Source organism: Camelina sativa, chromosome 6, assembly GCF_000633955.1.
Source record: "Camelina sativa cultivar DH55 chromosome 6, Cs, whole genome shotgun sequence".
In the NCBI taxonomy this organism is placed as follows: Eukaryota; Viridiplantae; Streptophyta; class Magnoliopsida; order Brassicales; family Brassicaceae; genus Camelina; species Camelina sativa.
The window spans coordinates 23,059,894-23,073,003 of NC_025690.1; the positions used below are offsets into that span (position 1 = coordinate 23,059,894).

The 13,110-nt window shown below is 36.1% G+C and overlaps 3 protein-coding genes across 3 annotated transcripts; 2 read left to right on the forward strand and 1 right to left on the reverse strand.

The window, feature by feature from the left end:
- On the forward strand, positions 971-2,348 carry LOC104793080 (protein MIZU-KUSSEI 1-like). The gene has a single exon (XM_010519357.2). It carries the CDS (start codon positions 1,119-1,121, stop codon positions 2,016-2,018), a length of 900 nt encoding a protein of 299 aa, XP_010517659.1. The 5' UTR covers positions 971-1,118; the 3' UTR covers positions 2,019-2,348.
- On the forward strand, positions 6,529-8,676 carry LOC104793082 (short integuments 2, mitochondrial). Its single transcript, XM_010519359.2, has 8 exons — positions 6,529-6,747; positions 6,842-6,946; positions 7,040-7,117; positions 7,242-7,383; positions 7,570-7,640; positions 7,726-7,822; positions 8,035-8,252; positions 8,334-8,676. The coding sequence occupies exons 1-8, from the start codon at positions 6,577-6,579 to the stop codon at positions 8,610-8,612; spliced, it is 1,161 nt and encodes a 386-aa protein (XP_010517661.1). The 5' UTR covers positions 6,529-6,576; the 3' UTR covers positions 8,613-8,676.
- On the reverse strand, positions 8,644-11,293 carry LOC104793081 (NADPH-dependent thioredoxin reductase 3-like). The gene is made up of 9 exons (XM_010519358.1): positions 11,083-11,293; positions 10,881-10,981; positions 10,362-10,627; positions 9,723-10,002; positions 9,511-9,618; positions 9,345-9,431; positions 9,152-9,256; positions 8,927-9,057; positions 8,644-8,847 (listed from the first exon to the last, which is right to left on the reverse strand). The coding sequence occupies exons 2-9, from the start codon at positions 10,932-10,934 to the stop codon at positions 8,787-8,789; spliced, it is 1,092 nt and encodes a 363-aa protein (XP_010517660.1). The 5' UTR covers positions 10,935-10,981; positions 11,083-11,293; the 3' UTR covers positions 8,644-8,786.

Here is a 13,110-nt window from a genome sequence, read left to right on the forward strand (position 1 = left end):
CAAAGTATAATCACGCGCGCACTTAATTAACTAAACTACATCATATTATGTTATATACAGTTTAAATTTAATCTGCAGGAAAACAACTTTAAGCTGCATGGATTATGCATATCCGTAACATTAGACACATGCATGTTGCCTAACATTTGCTAATGTCATTACTTGTCTAAACTTTTGACACATGTTTTTCTTTGTGGTGTTAGTTTACCATTGCCATAAAGAAGTGATATTGCTAAAAAACAATGTTATCCCAATTACTTTAGGCAACAATCGTTTTCTTGCATTTATGAACCACGTCACCTATACGTACAGACGAACCGGGACAATATGGAAATCTCTACGACACACCGTTTAAAGCCAACGAATGTTCAACGACTCCAGTTGCGTTGTCCCTTGCCAAATCCAAATGTCAACATATTAAAATTCCAAAAAAAAAAAAAAAAAAAGAGATCGTCAACGTAAAATAAAATTTCAAAAAAAAAAAATCAAAATTTACAATTTGTCGTTAGCCGGGTCCATCGTGGACCTACCCTAATGGACGGTTGATATAAGAGGATGGAGGCGAGAGGTTTTAATGATTATGAAAGTAAACAATTTTTAAGACAAAGAAGACATAGTCGTAGTCGTCGTATCATATTTACTTAAAGAAAAAAAAAACTAAACATTTACATATCGTATATTTGTTATTTGTGTACTTTATAAAACAAGCTATAAGTCTATAACACATTAGAAAAAGAGATAATTTCGATACACATGCCTATCGATGCGTATTGGTAAAAACAAGTAGTAATATACTTTTATTATTAGTACTGATATTGTCAAACTAACTCTATGTTCTCTAGTAATGTACGTTAAACTAACAATACATTTTTAATTTTATTGGGACCTCTCAAATGATAGGCAATAAATAACATAATCGCACATCTATATGCTTTTTTAAAATATTCATGTAAAATGTGTATAAATACACACACAAATCGGCCACACCTCTTTGAACACTCATCATCACTTTGGTCGGCCGCTTCTTTCCTTACTCCTTCCTCATATATCTCAACACAATTACCAAAATATAACAACCCTCTCTACTCCTAAGTGGATCGATTTATCGAGACATAAGAATGGTGCAGTACCAAGAACTCGCTCTTCAGAGAAGCTTCAGCTGCGACACAAGAAAGATCAATCCCGCAACTTCTCCGGCGCGTGGTTTACACGGACGTTCACCGTCCTCTTCCTCTTTGATACCAACCATCCCTGAACACGAACTCTTCCTCGTCCCTTGCAGGAGATGCTCTTCCGTCTCCCTTTCCTCTTCTTCCTCCTCGTCCTCGTCTAGGAGTATCGGGAAACTCCAGTTGAAGCTTTCTTCGTTCTTGCGTTCTCTCATCAACGTCATCAACATCCCCGCTTGCAAATTCCTCTCTCTTCCTTCTCCGCCGTCTTCTTCTTCCGGCGTTTCTAACCAACTCATCTCACTCGTCACCGGTGGATCATCTTCTCTTGGGAGAAGAGTCACTGGGACTCTGTATGGACATAGAAGAGGCCACGTCACGTTTTCCGTCCAGTACGATCCGAGGTCCGACCCGGTCTTGCTTCTTGACCTAGCCATGTCAACGGCAACTCTCGTCAAAGAGATGTCGTCCGGACTCGTCAGGATCGCTCTGGAGTGCGAGAAGCGTCATCGACCGGGGACTAAGCTTTTCCAAGAGCCCAAATGGACGATGTATTGCAACGGGAGGAAGTGTGGATACGCGGTGTCCCGTGGTGGCGCGTGTACTGATTCGGATTGGCGCGTGCTGAACACGGTTTCTAGGGTTACAGTTGGAGCAGGAGTGATTCCCACGGCGAAGAGTATTGGTGACGTGTCCGGTGTTGGAAGTGGAACGGATCTTGGGGAGTTATTGTATATGAGAGGCAGGTTTGAAAGAGTCGTGGGGAGCCGTGACTCGGAGGCGTTCTACATGATGAACCCGGACAAAAACGGAGGTCCAGAACTCAGTATTTTTCTTCTTAGAATATAATAATACAAAAATGTCTTCATAAAAATAATTTATTGACTTTTTAAAAAATTTGAAAATGTCTTAAGTGACGTATTATTATATAGTGAATGAATGCAATGTTGTGTCATGAAATATATGTAATCGTTAGTGATATAAAACTATACAAAAGGAAGAGAGAGGGCCTATAGGAGGGTATCATAGTTTTTTTCTTCTAATTGTTTTATATGATGTGGTACTTTTTTTTTTTGTATTAGAAGGATGTGATTATTAGTTTGTGGTTGCTTATATGCAAGGCATGAAGATCCCCACATGGTCCGTCATGATTAATGCCAATTTAAGATTCCTATTGTCTTTACTATAAACTTTAAGTATTAAATTTGAGCAAGTCGAATTCGCTTTTACGTGTAGTGTAACGCGTGGAGCAATCTTGTTTAACATCTAAACAATAAATTATCTAGAAAGTGGGACTGCTTTTGAGTTGTAACAATCAATTCATAACTAAACACCGTTTATATTTTAGCTTAGAAAGCTTAGCATATGAACATCAAATTAACGAGTTACACTTGTAACATAATAAGTATAGACTATACGTAGTTAAGTATCTTTTAATGAATCGAGTGTATATGAATAATTTTTAAGAGAAATTATCAGATGGAAAAGGAATTTAATGTGTAGAAATATAGGTGAGCCGAAATATATGTTAAATTGATTAATTTACATAAGACGTTATAATTATCAGTTTTTGCCAATACTTTGATCTAAAGTGGAAGTAATAAAAGAAGGAATGAAAACCCCTAACAAATGAAACTCTGATCAAATTTTAATAGGTGAGGAGAAATATAAAGAAATGGAAAATGCAGGGGTGGATGATCGTGATTCGTGAGAAAAAAAAAGTGGGTGGGAAAGAGCGTAAAACCCACAGGCCTTGCCTTTTAGTGGACATAGTCTGAAAAAAACTCATCAAAGCCGCAAAGCCAAAAATTCCCTTTTAGGAACTTTCCCTGCATTTTTGGACCACACCTTTTTTCATGCATCTCAAGGTTAATTTGTGAGTCTATCAGTTTCCTAATTTTGTGTGTGTGTCTTTGTTGCGGTAAAAGTGAATTATTCAAAAGTTAAGACTACACAAGCTAAGTTAGTTTATTGGTGATTAATCTTGGTTTCTTCTGTTAATCATGGATTTCCAAACTTTTGATCTATATATTCTCTTTTAAGTTTGAGATAGTATTAATTTTGGCGCATTCACAAACACAAATACTTTTATCTATCCAAGATTCAAACGTGGATATAATAACAGTGTAACATTGTTCTTTTAACCGGGTTGAACCAACCGCATATATAAGAAAACAGGTTAAATTATTATTACTTTTTTGTTGGTTTACTAAAATGATCAAAATTTTGTGAATGGATCTCTTATTTTTAGTTTGTATATGATGATCTGTTATAAAAAATCAGAATTAAATTCCCTTCTAAAATAGCTAGTAGTTCTAATATATAATTACCTCTAAATCTCAAGAACTTTTTATTATAAAATAGATAATATTAGTGGACAGGGGGCTACGAATACATAAGCATGCATATACTGATATGCATATGAAATATTAAAATACATTGATTATTCAGATGGCGTATGCCAAAAAAAAAAAGATTATTGATTACGAAGACATATAATCTATACCGCTATACGTACATACATGCGTCGTAGCTATATAGAGACAAAATGTATATGATAAAGTAAAGGTTTTCCCATTAGAAAGAGAGAAAAAAATTTCCACAAAAATTGTGAAGGAGATGCATATGTGCTAGCTTTCTGAATTAACAAAAATAATTAAAAATAATCAACATCATTAACTAACTGTTTGACATACTTTAAAAAAACTTATCACTAACTCGTACTTAATAGTTAAATTTAGTAACGGACGGCAAAATTATCGTAAGAGATGTGGCTAGGTATAGATAGTGCTAAACAATATTTTTTTTCGTATTATTGAATAAGCTTTCAGCTTTGCATGCATATACCTGATTAGCATTACAATACAACACATCATGAACACATGCCTTGCCTTAACCATTTTAATATTGACGCTTTTCTCCGGGCAAATCTAATCTGCATTGTGTACACTTTTTCTACCTTCATAAGTTTTCAATGGTCCGATCGATCCTCTCTCCCTATTTTTCTCATGCATAACGGATGTATCTCTTCCTCCACTTTTCTTTGGTTGCAATATAAAATGACTTGCGGAAAAAACTACAGACTAATGTATATTTCTTAAATCTAACATTTTCTTGTCAATTGTTTTTTTAATGATTTTTGGTTCCTTAAATCAAAACCAATAAGCAAAATAATGAATCCAAAATATCGATGGAAGTTTACATGTGACAAGATATACGGGATATACTGATTCTAATATATATTTTTGAATAAAAAATGCCAACTATAATTAATGCATACTCTTCTTCTTCTTTTTCTTTCTACTTTAAAAAAAAATTATTTAACGGTTCTATATTATCGTGTAAATAAAAATATGCAAACTTTCATTTCTGATTAAATATCATATGCTGCAACGGATCGGATTATAATATATGATATGAAAGATATGCTTTATACTATATCATAGAGCAATGCGCTTTTTTGGTTGGCAGATCTGAAATCTCTCGTCAAGGCATATAGTAATATAAGTATACATTGTTTATGAATTATGATTAGTTAGTGTTTATGTAATCTCTAAGTAGATTACTGATAATCGTTATAGTTATAGTGATCGATCAATAATGGAAAGTTTTAGGACGGGCCGGGGTATTGAGTGACTGAGTTGAATATTAAAAATAATAATATCCAGTATTAATTAAATACTTGAAGTCTTATTGTCCTAATTTTTATTTATTTTGGATTTAATGTTATTTACCCCAAAGTTTCTGTAGCTAGCTTCGATTTAAAAAACGCTAAAATATAATACAAAAAATGTAAGTATATACCGATGGTCTCATATGGTGCCTCAAGAGTCAAGTCCAACCAACCATATATACATATAGCCGGTGATCGTTGAATCTTAGTGGTAACATGCCTTTGGTCACATAGATCAATCATCATATAGATGCCAACGTGCTCAACACCATATTCTAATTCTATATTATCATATATTACACACACACACGCAATATATATATATATATATATATATATTGCGCTTACTAATTAAATTTTGTAAAAGGTTAAAGATTATTGCGACTGACTTTTATAGCGACTGGCTTTTACTTGATAAGTTGATATCAAATAAAATTTCTTGATAACCCCTTCATTCACTAGTCGTCGTTCTAGGCTAGTCACTTAGTCAGTCATATCGATTTTAGCCATCATTGATTGTTTTTCCATTCACACATTAAACTATTCTAGTAGAAACGATGGTTGAGTTTCTCACGGTTCATATATATATATATATATATATATATGCATGGAGTGGCACATCCTTCAAGTCAAAATATGTTTCATGCATATGCATTAGTGCAATACTAGCTAGTAAACATTCATGAATGTAAAGATTACGAAATACAAATTAAATGATATAGTTCAAAGAACCGAGCTATAAATTAGCCTTTTCTAAGAACACCTAGTATTAGAAGAGGCTGACGCGGCTATTGAGATGTTCTCTAGATGTCGTCGAGACTAAATAAAGTGCAAATCAAACAATTTATTAATTGTATCATGTTATGTCCAATCCAATCACCCAGTGGTTAATTTATACATCATTACAGGTTAGAGAAAATCAAACACCAGAGATCTGAAATATCCTCTATAACGTTACCGAACAAACTAATACTTTTTCTTGACAAATTGTTCAACTATATATATCTCTATTATTGGTCTTGTGGAACAAATGTATTCGTATAAACACACGTCCACGTATTTGTAACCAGTGATTTTAAAATTTAATAAGAAAAAAAAAACATTATCCTTAATTAGGTTCAGAGTCAACAGTAAAGAAAGGACAACGTAAAAGATATTTTCCATGCATGAGATATTTTCAAGACTCAAGCGAATATATTATACTCCAGCTAGCTTGAGAAACAAATATTTGTGTTGGATCATAAACCGACAAAAACAAGTAGTGATTTTTTCAACCCTAATAATACAAATACTTATTTAACAAATCATAATGCCTGAAACTTATTGATAGAAAGAAAGATACGATCTTTGTATCACTATAAACAATGAGTGTGTTCCTAAAAAGTGCTCATCGAACTAAGATGCGACTTGATGATAATTACGTTAATTAAACACGTGTATTTAACTGTCAACTTAGAAATATCTTCAAGCTGTAAGTACAGATATTTTGATTATTTCTCAATTATCAGCTAATTAAGTATGTATAGGTGTGCTAATTAAAGCTTTTTACATTTTTTTTTATTAAATACTTTTGGTAAGATTTTTTTTAATAAGCCCAAACGTAAATGAAATCAAGCCCATATTGAGCCCAAATCTTAAAATCCTTTCCGTTTTTTTTTTTTTTTTTTTTGTCAAGAGCTGGAAAACCTCAGAAAAACCCCTCTTTCTCCTCTGAAGCCGTTGTTGCCGGAGAAAATGGTGATGATGTTGAAGAAGACGGTGAAGAAAGGTTTAATCGGCGGAATGAGCTTCGCTAAAGACGCCGGAAAAATCAACTGGTTTCCCGGTCATATGGCTGCCGCAACTCGCGCCATCCGCAGCCGCCTTAAGCTCTCCGATCTCGTTATCGAAGTTCGCGATGCTCGTGTCCGTAATCATACCCAAAATATCTACGTTTATTTCGATTCCTTTATCACAAGTGGAAGGATTAATTTGGAATTTGTTTTTGTGTATTTTGCAGATTCCTCTGTCATCAGCGAACGAGGATCTACAATCCCAAATGTCAGCTAAGAGACGTATCATTGCGCTGAATAAGAAAGATTTAGCAAACCCTAATGTTCTCAATGTAATTTTGTGTGTGTGGCCCTTGTGTTTTCTCCTCGTTAGTCACTGTGAGGTCGAGTTACTGAGTTTTTTTTTTCTTTCTGCAATTTTGTAGAAATGGACTCGTCATTTTGAATCCAGTCAGCAAGATTGTATTGCCATTAATGCTCATAGCAGAAGCTCTGTCATGAAGGTTAGATGATTCTCTTCTTTACATCTATTTTGGTGTGTTAAATCAGTAATAGTTTCTGTCACACACATGATTTGATATCCCCACTTTTGCATCGAAAAGTTACCTTCTTTGTATGATTCCGTAGCTGCTTGATCTCGTGGAGTTGAAGCTCAAGGAAGTGATTGCTAGGCAGCCTACTTTACTTGTAATGGTGGTTGGTGTCCCCAATGTTGGAAAATCTGCACTCATTAATTCAGTCCATCAAATCGCTGCATCTCGCTTTCCTGGTAAGATATTAGCGTCTCTGATGATAGGCAGTAGTAGTACTAACTAGACATTTCATTAGATATTTTCTGAAAAATTTGAATCCCATTTCTCCAAGCATATCTCGTTAGAAGTTCATTTTATTGCATGAACAGAATGATGAATGAAATGTAACATGACTGATTTCATTATATGCATCATGTGCATAGTGCAGGAGAGATTAAAGAGAGCTACGGTTGGTCCATTGCCTGGTGTAACACAAGACATTGCTGGTTTCAAGGTAATCTTTTTTTCTTTTTCTTACTTCTCTTTTTACTTGTGTATTTAGTTCTTCTGCTCTATGCTGAGTAAGTCCTGTGGTACAGATTGCTCATCGACCAAGCATATATGTTCTAGACTCCCCTGGTGTGTTGGTCCCAAGTATCCCTGATATCGAAACGGGTTTGAAGCTTGCTCTTTCAGGTTCTTATCTATATCTTTATCTTCCTTCTTCCTGTTGCTAGATGGTGTATACTTGGGTCTTAGTTCATTCAAATATGATACAGTTTAGGTCTTAGAATCTCAGTTCTTAGTAATTAGCTACTCCAGGAGTGTATTCTCTTACTGCATATGATTTCCCCAGCTGAAAGTTATGTTTGCTAAGAACTTTTAAATATAAAATTCCGACATTCAAGGGTCCGTCAAAGATTCAGTAGTGGGAGAAGAGCGGATTGCGCAATTCTTCCTAGCCATTCTAAACATTCGAGGGACTCCTCTTCATTGGAAGTACTTAGTTGAGGGAAGAAACGAAGGGTCTCATGCAGACTGCATCGATAAACCAAGCTATAACTTAAAGGATCTTCGACACCAGAGAGCCAAACAACCAGATTCATCTGCTCTGCACTATGTCGGGGTTAGCATAATAACCTTATATCTCGAGCTAGCTGTCTTCCTGATATTGTCCTAACTAATTGAGGTTTCCTGTCATCTACAGGATATGATCTCAGAAGTGCAACGTTCGCTGTACACAACGCTTTCTGAATTTGATGGGGACATAGAGAATGAGAATGATTTGGAGTGTTTGATAGAGCAACAGTTTGAAGTTCTACAAAAGGCATTGAAGATTTCTAACAAAGCATCCGAAGCAAGGTTAATGGTGTCCAAGAAATTTCTCACTTTGTTTAGGACAGGTAGACTTGGTCCCTTCATCCTTGACGATGTCCCTGAAACTGTAACTGACCCGCCCAAGTCAAGACGGGTAGTAGTTTTGTAAAATCATAAAGCAAATTGTAACACATTATGCGTGCAGCTTAATATGATGATTTTATTTGTTTTCATTTGAGATTCAATGGCGTTGCAGCAGTGACTCCAATGTATTTGAATAAACAAAATTGAATCATGATAAGATTTGGCATCTGCCAGAAACAATCAAATCTATCTGGTGTCCTCATTTATTGGCCTCAATGAATTCTCGGTACTCTTTCTTCATCTTCACACCCGATATTGTCCTGCATAAACTCGGAATCTTTAGCCAACGCTTAACAGAATAATATTTGCAATCCTAATACGGAAAGAACATTTCCCAACCTGAGCATTTCCTTGTTCTTGAAGAATTGCACACATGGAGTTCCCATGATTCCAGCTGCTTCAGCAATTTCTTGATCTTCCTCAATGTCAATCTCAACTAAATGCACCTCACTGTGATACTCATCGACCACCTGAAACAATATGAAGGAGAAGTGAACAAATGATAAGTAAATCAGCCAGCAAGATGTCTTCCGATAAGTTTCATTTCGACTAATGAAGGAATACCTTGTTCAAAATAGGCTTCAGAGTCCTACAGGGGCCACATGTTGGTGAAGTGTATAGTACCAATATAACTCTTGGACTCTCATGGTATAATTTTCTAAGAGCATACTGAACACAGGGCAAAATCACAAGGAAAAAGATGTGAGGCAGAGAAAATGTTTGTGGAAAATGCGTGAAAGTTCGTATCTTAACAAACCTGTCCCTTATGCTTTGTAAGAGTGACGTCAAACTTTTCTTGGACATCGCGTTGTGTAAATTCTTTCTTGGCCTCTTCAGTTTGAGGCTGTCATATGGTAGAACATGAAAGGGAGTAAGCCTTGTGAAGTGTGGATAAGATTTAAGATATTTCTAAAATTTTCTACCTGGTGAAATTCAACAAGAAGATTGTTACTTGTGAGGTATCTCTCGGCTGATAAAGCAGCTATGCATCCTGATCCAGCAGCAGTTACAGCTTGTCTCCATTCATGGTCCTAGAGTGACAAATGTGAGAATAGCTAACACAATTATCGAACCAGTATGACTTCACAGAGTTAATACCTACATTGAAAGATGGGTAAAAGTTTCAAAGCATAACCTGCACATCTCCTGCAGCAAATACACCTTCAACTGATGTATTTGATGTTCCTTCTCGAACTAACACGTACCCCGAGCTATCGAGTTCGACTTGGCCTTCCAATAACTGACTGTTTGGTGAATGTCCTATTCCATAAAACAATCCCTTTGCCTCCAGCTCGGTTTCTTCACCCGTATCAAGTCTTCTGAGTAGAATGCCAGACATCTGTCCCTTGGTGTTGCTCAATACGTCCACGGTTTCCGTGTTGTAATGAACTGTGATGTTTGGATTGTTGATCACTCTGAAACATTCGCCATAACCAACCTGTTAAAAAAACACTCAGGGTGTTGAAAAGACTCAACTTACGTTGTGCTCATTAGTCTATAATTCCAAAAGCCAACAAAGGGGATAAGCACTACACTGGTTGGTCTCATATCCAAGGAAGTCACATACATGCAACAGAGAAGACTCAATATAGAAAAAAAGTTCTGCCGCAGACTATTCTGATTTGATTTCTTAACTCTAAAGCCTGACAATACACATTTCCTTGATTCAGACATAACACTTTTCAATTTTTTTTCATCAGAAGTCAAAGAAGAGGAGTAGAGCATATATATAACCCAGAAGCTATTGACAATATAAGAACCTGTAAAAACTCACCTATCTTGCATAGCCTTGGAGGCTCTCAACTGGTCTCTGCGAACTAGCAAATGAACATGACGAGCATATTTTGTGAGGTACAAAGCTTCCTCTGTGGCCGTATCTCCTCCTCCAACCACGGCAAGTACTTGGCCCTTAAACAAAGGCGAAGCTCCATCACAGATTGCACAAGCACTTATCCCCCTACTCCAGAATTCTTCCTCTCGAGGTAGCCTCAGCCTCTTTGCTGTAGCTCCAGTGGCATAAATAATACTATGGCACTTGACCTATAAAATCAACCCAAATGGGCAACACCGGATGAGAGCTCAAGCCAATAAAAAACTATTCACCACAGTGGCCGCCAGTTCTAAAAGACTATCGATTAGTAAGAGTTTATGTTCATCAAAGCAATAAAAGCATCTGACTAAGAAAAATAATAAACCCTCCAACACTACGTTTAAATGCAACACCAAACCAGCAATCTCCAGCTAATTGGAATAGGAAAAAAGAGTGATAAACCAAGAAAGATAATCACCTTACGTTCACTACTTTGGACAGTAAAAGGAGCGGTCTTGACACTAAGAGATTCAACATCTTCGGGATACAACTCTGCTCCCCACCGCTCAGCTTGCTTCCTCATTCTAAACCATTTAAACACACAAACCAACACAAATTACATCAGAAACATGAAACTACTAAAGAATTGAATATATATATTATTGCCTAATATCCAAAACTGCACCTTTCCATTAAATCCGGACCCGTAATACCGTCAGGGAATCCCGGGAAATTCTCAACTTCAGTGGTGGTCATCAACTGTCCACCGGGAACTCCGCCCATCTGATATCCTTCAAAAACCACCGGCTTCAAATTGGCGCGAGCGGCGTATATCGCAGCCGTATAACCGGCAGGGCCGGAGCCTATAATCACTACATTCTCGATAATCTCGCCTGCAATTACCCAGAGCTCGATTAACTCGTATAAGAACACTGCCAAAACCTTAAGAAACAAGCGAAGAGTAAAAAAGTCCATGAANCCGTTGGATTGAACTGATGAAACGTATGAACGGTGGAGATGTGTGTTTACTGATTTTAGTCCCGGCTATTCAAGTGAGGGATAAGCCAATCGCAATTTCTTTTGAAGTGTGGGGAAGCTAACACTTTTTGAGCCTTTTTTCTCTATTGGGCCATTAATGGGCTAGATTTGGTCTCAACTCTCAAAATTTGTGTGTGTGTGTGTGTTTTTTATAAACTGTTTAAATCTCTCGAATTTCGAGCGCTTGATCACGACAATACCCCAAAGGCCCAAACGTCCTCACTAAATTTTCCATTCTCTTAGAATCATTATATTTAANACTGGTGGCGGAGACTCTGAGGCGGAGGGAATCGGAGGAGCGAGTTCGGCTTGGTTGTTGACGGAGGAGGAAGGAGCTGCCGCGACGTGTAGTAGTAGTAGTAGTGAGAAAGAACAGATGAGGTGGTNGACAACAACTTTTTTTTTTTTTTTTTTTTTTGTCACTCAAACAACAACATTCGTAAGCCGATATTTAGGTTATAAGTTATAACTTAGAAATAAAATAAACTACAGATATAGGAAGACTATATTTTACTTACTTCGATGTGAATAGGGTTGAAGTGAAAATCAAACTAAGAGTTGGTGAGGGAAGTCACAAACTATTTTTTTTATAAGTCAAGAAAGTTAAGCTGACCAAAAAGAGCATATATGAAAGCAAAGCAAAGAGCCTTTATCTTTTTAGTCAGACTAGTGTCTAAATTCCATGCATTTCGTAATGTTTTAGTCAACAATTGTACTTTCATTTGATTTTGTGTTGTATATATTTGTTTTGACGCCACGCCACCACTAAACGCTATTTTCTTAATTTATGGTAAAAAAAAAATAATAATAATAAATAAGAGAGAAGCATCGTTCCTACTTGTCTTCCAAACCCGATGGTTTTGTTGCCTTTGCCATTTTGAAGTTTGTAGGATTTGTTTTCTAAACTGTTTTTGACTATATAAAAACTGTTGCATTCACCTTTCTCATGTAGCTAAATTACTTACCATCTTTACTAGTAAAATTAGCATTCAACATTTCAACATTCAACATTCAACGAGGCTGCTAGAGTTTTGAATTTAATTTGAGCCCTAAAAGAGCTACATGTCCAAGTAGTATATGGTGGGAGTTTTGTGATCCCTTATGGTTGCCACAAATAATTTCTCCAGGACGTATGAGTCACTTTTGTTTTACTAAATCATAATAATGTTGAAACGAAATCATAGAGCTTGACAATGTGGTGAGGATTTGTAATTTAGTTCTCTTTCTTTTGTTCTTTTCCTAGATATGCGTGGATGGTACGCGCCGTCGAAGGAACATTGTCGGTAATCCCTTCGAAACACCAATAGATGACGACTTGAAATGTGGTATCACTGCTTCTTTGACCAATAGAGAGATCCGAAAAGGTGATGGGATGATTCCTTCATTTTCATGCATTATTTGTTGACTAAAGCCGACATTAACTTAAAATTATTTGATAATGTCATGGAAAGAAATAAAGAAGAGAATTAGCTTTGGAAACTTTTATCGAACTGAAACTTCCAAAAACTATTTAAATTTGGAATTTCTTCTATAATTTTACTTACTTTTACGATACGTTAACTTAATTACATGATCAAAATCGTACGACTCTGATGAATCTTACCTTTCACTCAGACCCGTTGAGCCCCAGCTTACTCTTTTTTTTTTTTTTTTTTTTTTTTTTTTTTTTTTTTTT